At 39.8% G+C, this 12,907-nt stretch overlaps 1 protein-coding gene across 2 annotated transcripts in view; it reads right to left on the bottom strand.

Annotated features, from left to right (window-relative positions):
* aff2 (AF4/FMR2 family, member 2) overlaps positions 1 to 12,907 on the bottom strand; it is a 237,628-nt gene that overhangs the window by 2,303 nt on the left and 222,418 nt on the right. For both annotated transcript variants that reach the window (XM_036005808.1, XM_031280093.2), the window contains exons 23-26: positions 8,452 to 8,545; positions 6,160 to 6,212; positions 2,144 to 2,361; positions 1 to 160 (exon numbers count right to left, since the gene is read on the bottom strand). The exon at positions 1 to 160 is cut by the window's left edge and continues 2,303 nt beyond it. In XM_036005808.1, coding sequence (XP_035861701.1) covers positions 39 to 160; positions 2,144 to 2,361; positions 6,160 to 6,212; positions 8,452 to 8,545 — 487 coding nt within the window. In that variant the 3' untranslated portion in view covers positions 1 to 38. The remainder of the gene's footprint in view (positions 161 to 2,143; positions 2,362 to 6,159; positions 6,213 to 8,451; positions 8,546 to 12,907) is intronic.

Raw genomic sequence — 12,907 nt, forward strand, 5'->3', positions numbered from 1 at the left:
TTTTTTACTGTTTTAATATTTTGGCTCTGGTCCAGTCTTTACAGCAGGTGAGCCTCTAAGCGGAGCCAGTGCAGTCCCTGCCTGATGTGTCGGACCAGCTCTGTCATGCTGCTCTGCTGACTCAACGGCTCCATCACCGAGTCCAGCTCCTGGAAGAACTCTGCAGGGAGGGGGGAAGGGAGAGCCACAGTTACTGAGGGTTATATCTGCTGCTGCTTGGGCTGAAATGAAACCCAATACCACAGTTTGGGTGTTTTTTCTGATTGTGCTGTGGGCATCAAGAGACAAAGTCAGGTCAGTCATTCATCCAAATTTTGAAAGTATTAGAACTTGGTTTACAACACTTTCCACAAATGACTTCGGTATGACTGTTTTTTGTTGAACAGTAATCTAAGTGGTGGCCCAGGGCTGCATGATAGTTAGCTTAACATGCTGTTCGCATGCTAGCTAGCTTAACACATTGTTGTTTGGTTTATTTGGTGGCTCAGGCATTATGCTAGTTAGTTTGACACGCAGTTAGCATGCTAGTTAGCTTAAGGAGGTAGCTGAGGATAATTGTTTGGCTGTTGCTTGGTGGGTTGCTGCCAGTGATAGCAGTCAGTTGTTTGTTGTTAGCTAGCACAATGTTAGCTGATGATGTTAGCTGTTGATGTTTAGACAAAAGTCAATATAAGAGAGGGCTGTGTTGAGTGTGTGGATGCAGTTAAGGATTTATACTTGTGCGGCGGTGTGTCTGCGTCGATCTAGCGTATCATAGCAGAGCTGGTATGTGTGTGTGCATGGGGAGAGTGTGGTAATGCTACTAAGAGAGTGACGGGGATTAGCTCCGGAGCGAGTGTCTCTGTTGTGCTTTCTGACCACGGTAGGAAAAATGTAGCAGGAAAAGTTAACCCTCTCCTCATTTCATGTTGTTCACGGAGAAGGAGAACCTGGAAATTAGTAGGGGGAAATGTGACGCTACCAAGCCATGGCCAACCGGACCAATCACAGTTGTTGTGGCCTGCGTCGCCGCGATGTGAAATTACATTTCCGGAGAGGTGCACGCCAGGCTACAGCGTAGGGTACGCCGCAAGGTTTGTATCTATGTGTACCTACTGGTTGTACCCACCTACGCCGTAGATTCAATGCAGAACCATAAATCAGGCTTTACACTCTTGAAACCACTTACTTTTCTTTGGTAAGACAGTTCAAGGGACATAATTCAGGAAAAGTTTCTCATACCAGGGGAATTGTGAACTAGTGGCTATTGGTAAATCTAGTGGAACCACATATACAGTGATAAGCAGGCCAGGTCAAATATGTGCTCTTTACTTAGGTGAAGGAAGAATTCAAAGATGCTTTAAAGGTGCATTAGGTCAGAGTATAGCATAGAAAGTAGGGGTGTAAGAAAAAATCATTTTTTTTTCATCATTTTCAAAAACGCAATATCGATTTTTTTAGTTTTGTTTTTTAGTTTACGTGCAAAAATATTCATATAAGACAGTGGTTCACGTTTATGTTGTGTTTAAACCTCCTACCGCTAGATGGCTATGCTGAGACGCACCCATAGACTGTATATAAGAAGGACGCATCACTAGTGTCTTTGCCTAACAGTGCCTAGCAGTGCCTGACTTTTTGCTAGAAGCTAACAATGTAGCTATGGCTGAACTTTGGCCTACTTTAGCATATAAAAATTTGCTCACTAGGAACCTGTGAACCACAATCCCAAACTGGCAGTTTGATTTTCTGTGTACTGAATTGTTTACCTAAAGTAAACTTCTTTGACTTTCATGCACATCATGTCTTTTTTTAAATATTAGTTTTTCTAAAATTATACTTAAAAAAAAATCCCAATGTATCGCCTTTCGCACACTATTGTATATGTTTAATAGTAACAGTTCTGTTTTCAACCTGGTTTTAGCATGTAAACTATCACTAGTACTTTCATTTACGTACTTGGTGATATAAATCAACATTTCTTTAGACTTAAATCTGGCTACTGATCGTGACTGGGCAAATAGCCAGTATATAAAAGTTTTTACACCTGCTGTCAGGTGGGTGTTAAAAAAAACCTGTGGAGCACAAGTTGTACTACTGCAGAAGAAGAAACCGCAGTTTAGTACAGTAGGCTACATGATAAGTCATTTGTCAACTGTTGTCCTACCTTTGCTGTCAGTGGCCAGTCTGTCAGCTGTCTCCCAGTGTTCATAGCTCCGCAGGATGTTGTTGGTGATGTTAACGTGACTGGCGGCCATGTGGTGAATCCTTTGGGGAATAGCCACACTTCCTGACGAGCCCAGGGCGCCTCCAGATCCTCCTCCTCCACCGCCGCTGCTGGCTGGGGAGGGGCAGAGTGAGAGGGGGGATGGAGTCCCATTGACCCTGCAAAATACAGAGAGCCAGTGAGTCCCATCCCAATAACACCAATAGAATTAAACAGGGAGCTTCTGTATGCTGGAAGTAGGCTTTGGAGTTACATGATAACATACAAAGACTAAAGTGTGCACTGGAGTCTGTCAGCCAAGAGTTTAGTTGTAACATATTTTCCAAACAGACTTACTGGCATTAAGGATGCTGTCTGCTGAATACTGCCTTTATTAGTTTTCTATTTTTAAAGATACGACTGCTAAAAAGTGCTGTCAACAGCACAAAACAAGAAAAGCATTTTTTTAAAGTGGGAATGGGTAAGAGAGAAGAGGTTGACTGAGAAAAAAAACATTTGTCCTCTTCAGAAAAGAACAAGGTGGAAAGTAAAAGATGCCCTAGGGATAAGAAGCACCATACTTGTAAAAGGAAGCAGCAAGTTTTTTGTAGAAAATGTGGTATTAAAGCTGCATTTATTGATTTTATTTTGACCACTTGGAGGCAGTGGTTGACATATTATCACCTTATAAAGTTGTTGTGATGAATGTGTTCGTAATCACTTGCTTAATTACACATCCAGCAGGCACAGACCAACATTAGCCTTCTTTTGGAGTCACAGTTATAGCCATCAGATGAATATCAAGTTCAATATTAAGTCTCCTTTTTTTCTGTTGGTGCTTGGCTAGTCTGCCTCAACAGATGTACATTGCTGGAATCTCCACTATCGGGGCTTAATGCCGCCCAGAACGGTTGTGATTGGTTTAAAGAAATACAGACAGAGCCAGAGCGTTTTTTTTAAATCACAGAATAGGTGGTGTAGCCAGACCATTCTGCAGTGCTGACACAGCGCTTTGGAGATAGGTCTGGCAATGCAAGACTAGGGCTGGGCTGGTACTGTACAGTACAGTGGGTTTTTAGAGCTTTTCTACCGTCAACAGCTGGCTGCTGCTACAAATTTGACGGGAGCGGTGAGACTGAACCAAGACAGGAAATGTGCCCACCAAACCAAAACAATCAGCTTAAAGGCTCTAAAACGCTCCGTAAAGCTGAGAGAAACTGCAGAGTTGGAGATAATTATCTGTAGGGTGAGTTTATGTTAGCCTGGTCCTACCAGACTCTGGTACATTTCATTAGTACAGAGTCTGGCCACTCTCCATTGACAAGTGTTAACTTCTTGAAGGCGGGTACTCTGTTGAAGTTTAAAACTATTGGATCTGCCCAGAGCCACTCTGGATCTGCCATAACCAATCGCTAACGTCGTGCCGTCGGCTTAGCATCGCTAGCGTTAGCCTTAGTCAACTCCTTCACTGCTAACGGACAGTGTTGGGCAAGTTACTTCCAAAATGTAATACATTATAGATTACTAGTTACTGTCATTTGAGAGTAATTAGTTATATTACAATATTACTGTCTCTGAATTGTAATGCGTTACAATACTTTTGCATTACTTTTGAGTTACTTTTACCAAAATAACAGGAGAAGTTTGATTTGGCAGCTAGCTTGTGAATCCACTTTAATACATCATAGATTATTCATATTTTGTATAATTAATATAAATATGCAAAGTAACTAAAGCTATAAAAGATAATATAGATAAGTAAAACATATAATAGGCAATTAGGAGAAAATGAAAATACTCAATTAAAAGTACGGCATTGTTATAAAATGTTTGTTTATAACACTTGAATAAGAAATTCATGTTGTTTAGTTTAAAACACTCTAAAGGAAATGTTCAATTATAGTGTGATTAAAACTCACTATTTACATTATTTACAGTACTTGATTTACAGCTGATTTGTGAAAAGGTAGCCTACACAACCTTATTTAACAGTAATTTAGTTTTACTGCGAACCGTCACAGGAAGTGCTTTTTATTTTGAAGTAGGCTACACGGAAGTTGTCTGTTGTGTAGCCTACTCTTGCTAGCTTACTGAAATGCAACATGTCCGTCAGGCTCAAGTTGTTCACTTTCTTGTTTGTAAAACTGCAACATATTGAACAGTAAATGGTCACAGTAAAAGACAAGCGCTTTTGGTCGTCATTCGAAGCCATTCCACTACAGGCATAGTTACTCTCCACGGCTGATAAAATGCAATGATATTTACGTGTAGCAAGCCTCAACATTAATTCCCGACATGTTTATATCTGTCAGCCGCTGACGTACCGTCACCTGTTGGGACATACATGCTGTCCGTACCGTCTCTAGTTCTGGCTCTGACCACGGGAACAGAAACAGGACAGCTCACTTCAACGCAGCGTAATAACTCCTGAAAATAATATCCATCTCGCAAATGTATCTGTCTCTGCAGTCATCTCAACCATCGAATACAGCAACAGGAAAATAATACGGCTTTTTTTTTTCCTGTGAAGAAATGTGTCGTGGTGTTGGTGAATTCTTAAAAGAAATTCTTCTATTTCTGGGTCAAAAACCACTGCAGCGGAGTGGGGAGGGGCAGTTATAACCTATGGAGCATGCGCAGACGGGTAGCCCGAGTTAACCCCAGTTGAGTTGTATACATGCACGAATATCCTGGTTACTAAAGGAGTTATCTAGGTCTGTTAACCGGGTGTGAGATTCTGATTTAAGCTGGGGTAAGACATGGCGTTTGAGAAACCGGATATAACCAGGAATCAGGTTTTACAACTAGGGTTGGGCATCGTTTGGATTTCAACAATTCTGATTCCAATTGCGATTCTTCCTTTCGATTCCGGTTCTTATCGATTCTCGATTCTGGAGTTGAAAGAGGTCACATGCTTATTTCACAAATAAGAGGGAAGTTTTATTTTGATTCAATGGTGGGTTGCAGTTTTACTGGGCTTTTTCAATGTAAAATAAAGCCACACTAGAAGCGCTGCTTACTGTGCTCCATGGCTGCAACACCAAACCAAATCCTCCAAACAATTCCAATAAAGAAACAAATCTACTGGAATCGTAATTTTTGAAACGATTCCAAGTAGGACTCGGTTCTCAATGCCCATCCTATTTACAACTACATGTAAACGCACTTTAGATACATGAGACAGAGGCTACCACTTGTTACTATCAGTTTATAGTAAAACCAGTATATCACAACTAAATTAGCTATGCTACACTATGTTAATGTTTATAACGCCGCACATTCATTATGGTGAAAATTAGTCAAACTAAATAAGTCTTTTGTTGACTTCGCAGGGAACTATATCAAATACAACAAAGTAATGATAATTTCAGGCCTTACAGCTACAAAAGGTGTAAACTGAGAGGGTGTGTGGCATTTCTGATATTCGCTGTATAGTAACATCAGTCGTGTTAGTACAAACTGCTGCACAGCTGGGTCTGTGTGTGGCTCTGGCAGTGATGTAATGTCTGTGATATGGCCTTGACCCTCGCTGACCCAACGACTTGTGCCTGACTCACACACCGCGCGCGCGCGCACACACACACACACACACACACACACACACACACACACACACACACACACACACACACACACACACACAGCTTCAGTCCTGCTGTTGTGCAGCGTCAGAGCTGTCCAAACTCATTAGCTTCCCATCCGCAGCTCCTCCACCCCTCTTCCCCCTCCATCCATCATCACTCCCTCCATCACTCCTTCTCAGCCAGCCCTCGGCAGCCCCTCTGGTCTTCTCCTCCTTACATCTACAACAAATCAATCCCTTTATTTGCTTCCTGAGGGGTTTGTTTGAGTAAGTGGCTGTCAGGGGCACCATGGTATTTTGCAGCAGAGCTCCGGTGAATTATAAATTCTCAATTATCTATGTGAATGAAGGGGGGTGATACTGTGTGTGTGTGTGTGTGTGTGTTTGTACTCACTTCCCATTGGTCCTCCAGGGAGAGGGTGCTTGGTGGGAACTCTTGGCTGAATTCTGGGTCACAGAAAGACACATTTATTATTTGTTTTTATAGGTTACAGTATCTGTTTTATTATATACATGGGAAAATACTAGAGAATGAAGAAGGAGAACTTATGCACCACAGGTCATATTTCATAGATTTTGTCAGTCAAGTACCAAATAGGAAGCCATAGCCAATAGACGGTTAGCTTAGCTTAGCACAAAGCCTGGTAACGGGGAAACAGCTAGCCTGGCTCTGTCTGAAGGTAACAAAATCTACCTACTGGCACCTCTAAAGCTCAGTAGTTAAAGGTGCCGTAGGTAGGATTGTGACGATCCAGGACTTAGCCAACAAATTTGAACATCGACAACTTCTCAGTCCCTCCCCACTTTCCGCTAAAGCCAAAAACAGTCTCCTAAGCCCCTCCCCCCACAAAGGAGAACGAATGTGTGTGCCTGAGCAGTGATTGACAAACAGTTAGACACCCCCCTGGCCCTGATTGGTGCATCTGAACAGGGAGCGTTTTTTTGCAGGGATTTTTGCAAATCGCACTACAGGCTGTAGGTGGTGCCGGATTTTTCTTTTTTAAATGACCTGCTTCATGTAGTTCTACTGGAACATAGGGTCAGTTTCAGCAAATATGACAGAAAGTTAGTTTTATAAGTCTAACCAACTTTAACGTTATATCTTGTCTGTATCTGTACAAAATCCAAAATGTCAAAATTAAAAGTTGTGGTTTTATTTGGGGATTAACAGCATTAGCACACATTAATCAACATTGCTGTAAAAGGTGCCAGAGTTATCCAAAATGTTGTTTGAAATCAGCTATTTCTTAAACCTACATTGTGTAATTTTTTAAGTTGATTCTCAGCAAAAACCCCTTTGTTCTTTCACAAATAAGTGCTCATTAATGCGTCATTACTTCCACCGACTAATCAAAGTATTCTCGTAAGTGTAGAATCTGCCATTCAGGATCATTCAGAATACATACGAGCGACTCGCTCGAATGACGGCAGCCATGTAGCGCCTCCATCTTTAAAATACATTAGCCAAAGAGGGATATACCTCCGCATTTCGCCCTCTTACGCCTGTTGGCATCGTGACGAATGCAAGGGGGAGATTACTCGCCAGGGAAGCGAAAAAGAGAATTAAAACGACAACGCGACAGGCAAAGCAACAAGACCAAAGTTAATATTGGAGTGGCTAGAACAGCTGCATGTAAACGATGGCGATACTAAGAGCTAATTTCGGGTTCGGCCACCGTAGGAGGAAGGGCTAGAAAGTAATATTCAATTGGTTGTCATATACAATTTCACTGCTAGATGGGAGAAATTCTAATAGCTTTAAGTGATAAAACAAGGCATTAAAGCTCAACTAATTAATTTTGAAGTAATAAATAATTACCTTAAAGTAACGGTTTTTTTTTTTTTTTTTTTTTTTTCACTAATACAGTAGGTTGAAATATAAAATGATTAATATCCATTGGCATTCTTTTCCATGCATACATACTGTAAACCTTTCATTTAATTAGTTATATAACAAAGCATTGTAGACGAGGGCTTTAGCTAAATGGCTAGAATGTTAATGGTAATATAACATGAGCTAATCCCCCACACTGAGACACCCATACACTTGCCCATACAGTGTGTGTCATTTCTGAACATTAAATTGTATGTAATGCCAGTGACAAACACTTAAAATCCACAATAATGTGTTATGTGGATACAAATATTACAGAACTTGTTTTTGTGCCGTTTCTCTTTTAAAACTAACTGCTCTGACTGCTTTCAGTTGTCTGTCAACACGTACTGTATGTACACAGCCTGCGCACATAGACACATACGCACGCACACACACACACACACACACACACACACACACACACACACAGCTAAACCCCCAGTCAGTCGCTTCCCAGGAATCCAATCCCATCAATGCAAATGCGGCACTGTGATAATGACATCCTCAGTAATTAATTAAACTAAACATAATTAATCAAAACAAGCACATTAAACCCTAACAATCCACTGTGATGATTGATGGAGCTAATTAATACATTAAAATCAAAGAGAAAGAATGGATTTTAATAACGTCATGCAAAATTAATGCACAGGCACCATGAAAATGAATATCAAATGTATTTGAGGGATTGTAATTGGCTTTTCATGTTTTTCAACCACAGAGTGAGGAAATGAAAGGAGTGAGAGGAAATAAAGTCCATGTCCAAATGTGTGTGCGTGTGTGTGTGTGTTTAATCTGCGTGTGTGTTACCTTGAAGTACTCCATGAGCGACCGCGAGTACTTGACAGCGTGGTCTTTCTTCAAATGGAACATCCTCAGATACAGCAGAGACAGACAGCGGTTACTATGGAAACAAAACCATTAGGAGGCAGATGAATGCGCTGTACAAATTCCCCTTTTAAAGCTCCATCCTTAATATTATTTTCATGTCATCCACACAAAATGCACCCGGACTTCAAAGACGCCCCACGAGTCCGCATTGACTAGGAAGAACTTGAGTGAAGTAAAGGTGTGTGGGAAATGTATAATGTATGATAATACAAAAATCCACATCTTTGTGATTTAGCAGAGCACACTGAGTGAGAGGAAAAAGACATCATGCAAGAACTGAATGATTCTTAAGTGGTACGAACGACTGATTTAACTCTCCTTTTGTCTTCCCGTCGCCCATGCAACTTTTAGTTTTTCTGGGTCCAAATTTAAAATGAAAACCGTAACTCCTGATTTCCACCAACTGTAGAACGTCTGCGGATCAGCTCCGCTGCGTGTCGGCTCTGTGCTCCGCCGTCCTTCAATACCTTATATACAGTCTATGTTCAATACCCACCAGCTCCGGATTTGTTGCACAACGGCTGCGGCTATGACTGACAGCTGAAGTCACGAGGACCCATGTGATCGTGCGAATTCAACATGATTGTGCGATCTAACAGGATGTAGTTTCTATAAACAGAGCCACAAAACCAACAACAGTTTGTTTCCATCCATTATGACGTTTTCAAGGTGTAGTGCAGGGAAATATGATCAGCACGGTGTATTTTATTTTGAAAATTAACCGGATGTTTTATTTTGTTTCTGTGCTCGACTTCCTGTCCCGCACAATCTGCGCTGTGCTGAATTTCTGCGGAGCTCTCCGGCGTCCGGCAAAAATAGAAGCTCTGCGTATCTGCTCCGGAGCTGGGACGCAGACGTTCTGCAGTCAGTGAAAATACACACATCGACTTTAATGGAAACCTAATGACTCTGCTGCCGTTCCGGAGCGGATCCGCAGACGTTCCGCAGTTGGTGGAAATTGGGGGTAAGACACAAGCTCACTAAGGATATCTGAACATAAGACTATCTATATCTATTCGTACCCAGAATTTAACATATGCCATGGCGAGGCATTATAAGCAGGCCAATAATGGCTCCCCTGCATCACTGAGGTTCTGGGGAATCGAGAAAATCACACCCCCATCCAGGGGTGGTGATATCATATAATACATATACAATAAACTCCTATGCAGGGAAGCGTTTTGGATACATATACTCTGCACTTTAGAACCTCTAGGTTTAAATGAAGAATTTAATTTAACTTGCTTTCTCTAATGTCAAGTATGTTAAAATATAATATTTAAGATGAATATACTTTTATTCCCATTGTATTGTGAACATTTTATATTTGTTACCTATAAACATTGTTTTTAATCACTTTTGACCTGTTTGTGGGCATTTGCCCTTTAATGACTGGTTGGTTGAGATGGGTGTATCTTCAGACAGCTAACGCCCCTCTTACGCACAATCACACCTGCTGATGATTCTTATTAAGGGCTTCATTGCCCATTCTCTCCAAGGACTCTGATAAAGATGTAACCCTACATCGAAACGTTAGTCACTGTTATGCACCTTAAGAAATAAAACTATTAAATAAGAAGACATCTGTGTTGCACCGGCAATTTTTTGTTATTTTTGGGGGTAAGACACTTTTGTCTCTTTTCCCGGTGTTCACCCCATTTTCTTTTGTTTTTTTAACCACGTTTTTGAAGCTTTTTCCAACATTTTTGTTACCTTTTTTGATGTTTTGTCACTTTTCCCAAAGTTCTTTGTCACTTTTTCACAATGTCTGTCAATTTCTTTTCTGCACTTTTGACGTTTTTGTTTTTTCCCCGACATTTTTGTCACTTTTTCTCAATGTTCTCTTATCAATTCTTTTCTTCATATGCTATAACATTGAATAAAACAATGTTGATTCAATGGAAGTAGTGAAGTGATTATTTATTTTACTTGTGAAGAGCGTTGTACCGAACCATCCATTTTTTGTGACAATTTGGTAGAAAGAAAGCCAAATTTCTGATATAGTAACTTTTTGAAAATAGGTCAAATCTGACCCGAGGACAACAGGAGGGTTAAGACAATTTGTGGCATTTACCAGTTTTCTTGGATGTGGACATTTGGTAACACTTTCTATGAAGCCTGTTTCTAGAGTGCAAAATAAGCACATTTATAATGCGTTATATTCTGCTTATAGTGCTGTGTAAGTATAGTTATAAATACAATTATTATAATGTATTAAAGGTATGAGTATTATAATACACTATGATCCTGGAAAGAAAATGGTAGTCAGTGAGCTATGGAATATTATGATACTTGACCTTATAAGTCATTATGAAATGCTTTATAATGTGCTTTTATATATGCATATTGTTGTAAAGCATTATAAAGAGTTATAAATGCTTATAACTATAATTACACAGTGCAATACGCAAAATTATAGTGCATGATATGTACGTTTATAGTGTATTATAGACATGGTCTTAAAAAAAAGACACTGATTGACCAGCAATTATGAAGTATTATGATACTTGATCTTATAAGTCATTATGAAATGCTTTTTAATGTGTTGTGATTATTTATATAAAGTAGGGCTGAACGATTAATCGTTTTCATATCGCGATTTGAAAAACTGCAATTAGCTAATTGTGAAGAACGCGATTAATTGAATGTACAATATTTAGTTGAATGTTTGGTGTAACATTTGGTTTAACATTTTTTAATTATTCTTTTTATTATTATATTTACTGTTTTTCATAAAATAAATGCTGGAATAATGTTATCACATATCACAGATTATTTACAGAAATGTCCTATTTTCCGTGGATTTTTCATTTATTTGTAGAACTTCAATTAACATGATAGTAGAAGTGCAATATGTAGACGCTGCTATTGAACTGAGGCATATCGGAATCATCAGTTTACAGGAAAGTACTGGTATTTTTTTACTGGAATTGTTTATTATTATTATAAATTTAGCTTTTGTGATAAATGTTCTGTGTTTGACTGTTCAATGTTCCATGTTTATTAAAAGAAAAACACAGTCATATGTATGTTCTCATCCCTGCATAAGAATATAGAGCAGTTTTGATGGTTTCTCATGTTATAATGCTCCATGACATGTTTTATCTGTTACACTGTTAATATTGAACTTTAGCTAAACTTTAAAAAGTAATAATCGCAAATCGAATCGTAATCACAATATCTGGCAGAAAAATTGCAATTAGATTTTTCCCCCCAAATCGTTAAGCCTTATTATAACAGCATAATGAATATTCATGAGTGCCCATAACTATACTTACGAAGCACTATAAGCAGATTATAACACATTATAAATGTGTTTATAATGAATTACAAAAAGGCTACATAGAAAGGAAAGGAAATTTCTCTAGGTCAGTGTTGCAGGACTGTCGTACAAGTTACGTACAGATTGTCTCCACTTGGGTTTGACTTTACAATAATAATTACTATAGTGCCTTTATCCAAACTAATTTTGAGTTTCTCACTCCAACAGCTACTTCACAGTCTTTATGTGGGTCGCTGTCACTGATGTGGCACCCGACAGTGCCCGACAATAAACTACAGTAAGCCTGTAATATTCTCTTATCCATCTCTGTGACTATCAGATCTTGGCCTGCCATCTAAGTCATGGACCGCTTTGCAAGATGTTTATTTTTTTTAGCATCCAACTTCAAACCATTCCCTCTTTTGTAATGGTGCAGCACTGCTCTGATCCCATAATACAACTACTAACTCTACTACTAATTTCAGACAGCAGGAATTGAAGCCGGGTCCATTATACTAATGATAACATCTCATGCAACAGCTATTCCTGAAAATGGGGAATTCAGAAGGTTGAAACGGGCAATTTACGATTAGGTTTGTGCAGTTATAAGGGTTTTCTGAATCCAACTTGGAACATTGTTTAAATTTGCACATTTGTAGGCCAAGAGTAAATAAAGGTTTCGGTGTCTCTCCATCAGAATTTGGATGGCAGTGTATAGAAGGCAGTTTACAGACAAGGGGGGGGGCGAAAATGTAATGAATGACATGCAACAGTCCCAAGCACTGAGAGACATTGCAACCACTTGGCCAACATCCTAAACCCGCAGGCCGCCAGGACAATCCACCAAAAAACATTATTTAACAGTTAACTGAATAGTTAAATACAAAGACAGTAAGACACATTTTGGAGACCTGGTCAAAACATAGGACTCTCATGACCACAGTGTTTCTAATATCCTGGTCACGCACGCACGCACGCACGCACGCACGCACGCACACACACACACACACACACACACACACACACACACACACACACACACACACACACACACACACACACACACACACACACACACACAGGTTTGTGGCACTATCTTTGTGGGGACCCGTC

The sequence above is a fragment of the Sander lucioperca genome, chromosome 1 (genome assembly GCF_008315115.2).
Source record: "Sander lucioperca isolate FBNREF2018 chromosome 1, SLUC_FBN_1.2, whole genome shotgun sequence".
NCBI lineage: Eukaryota > Metazoa > Chordata > Actinopteri > Perciformes > Percidae > Sander > Sander lucioperca.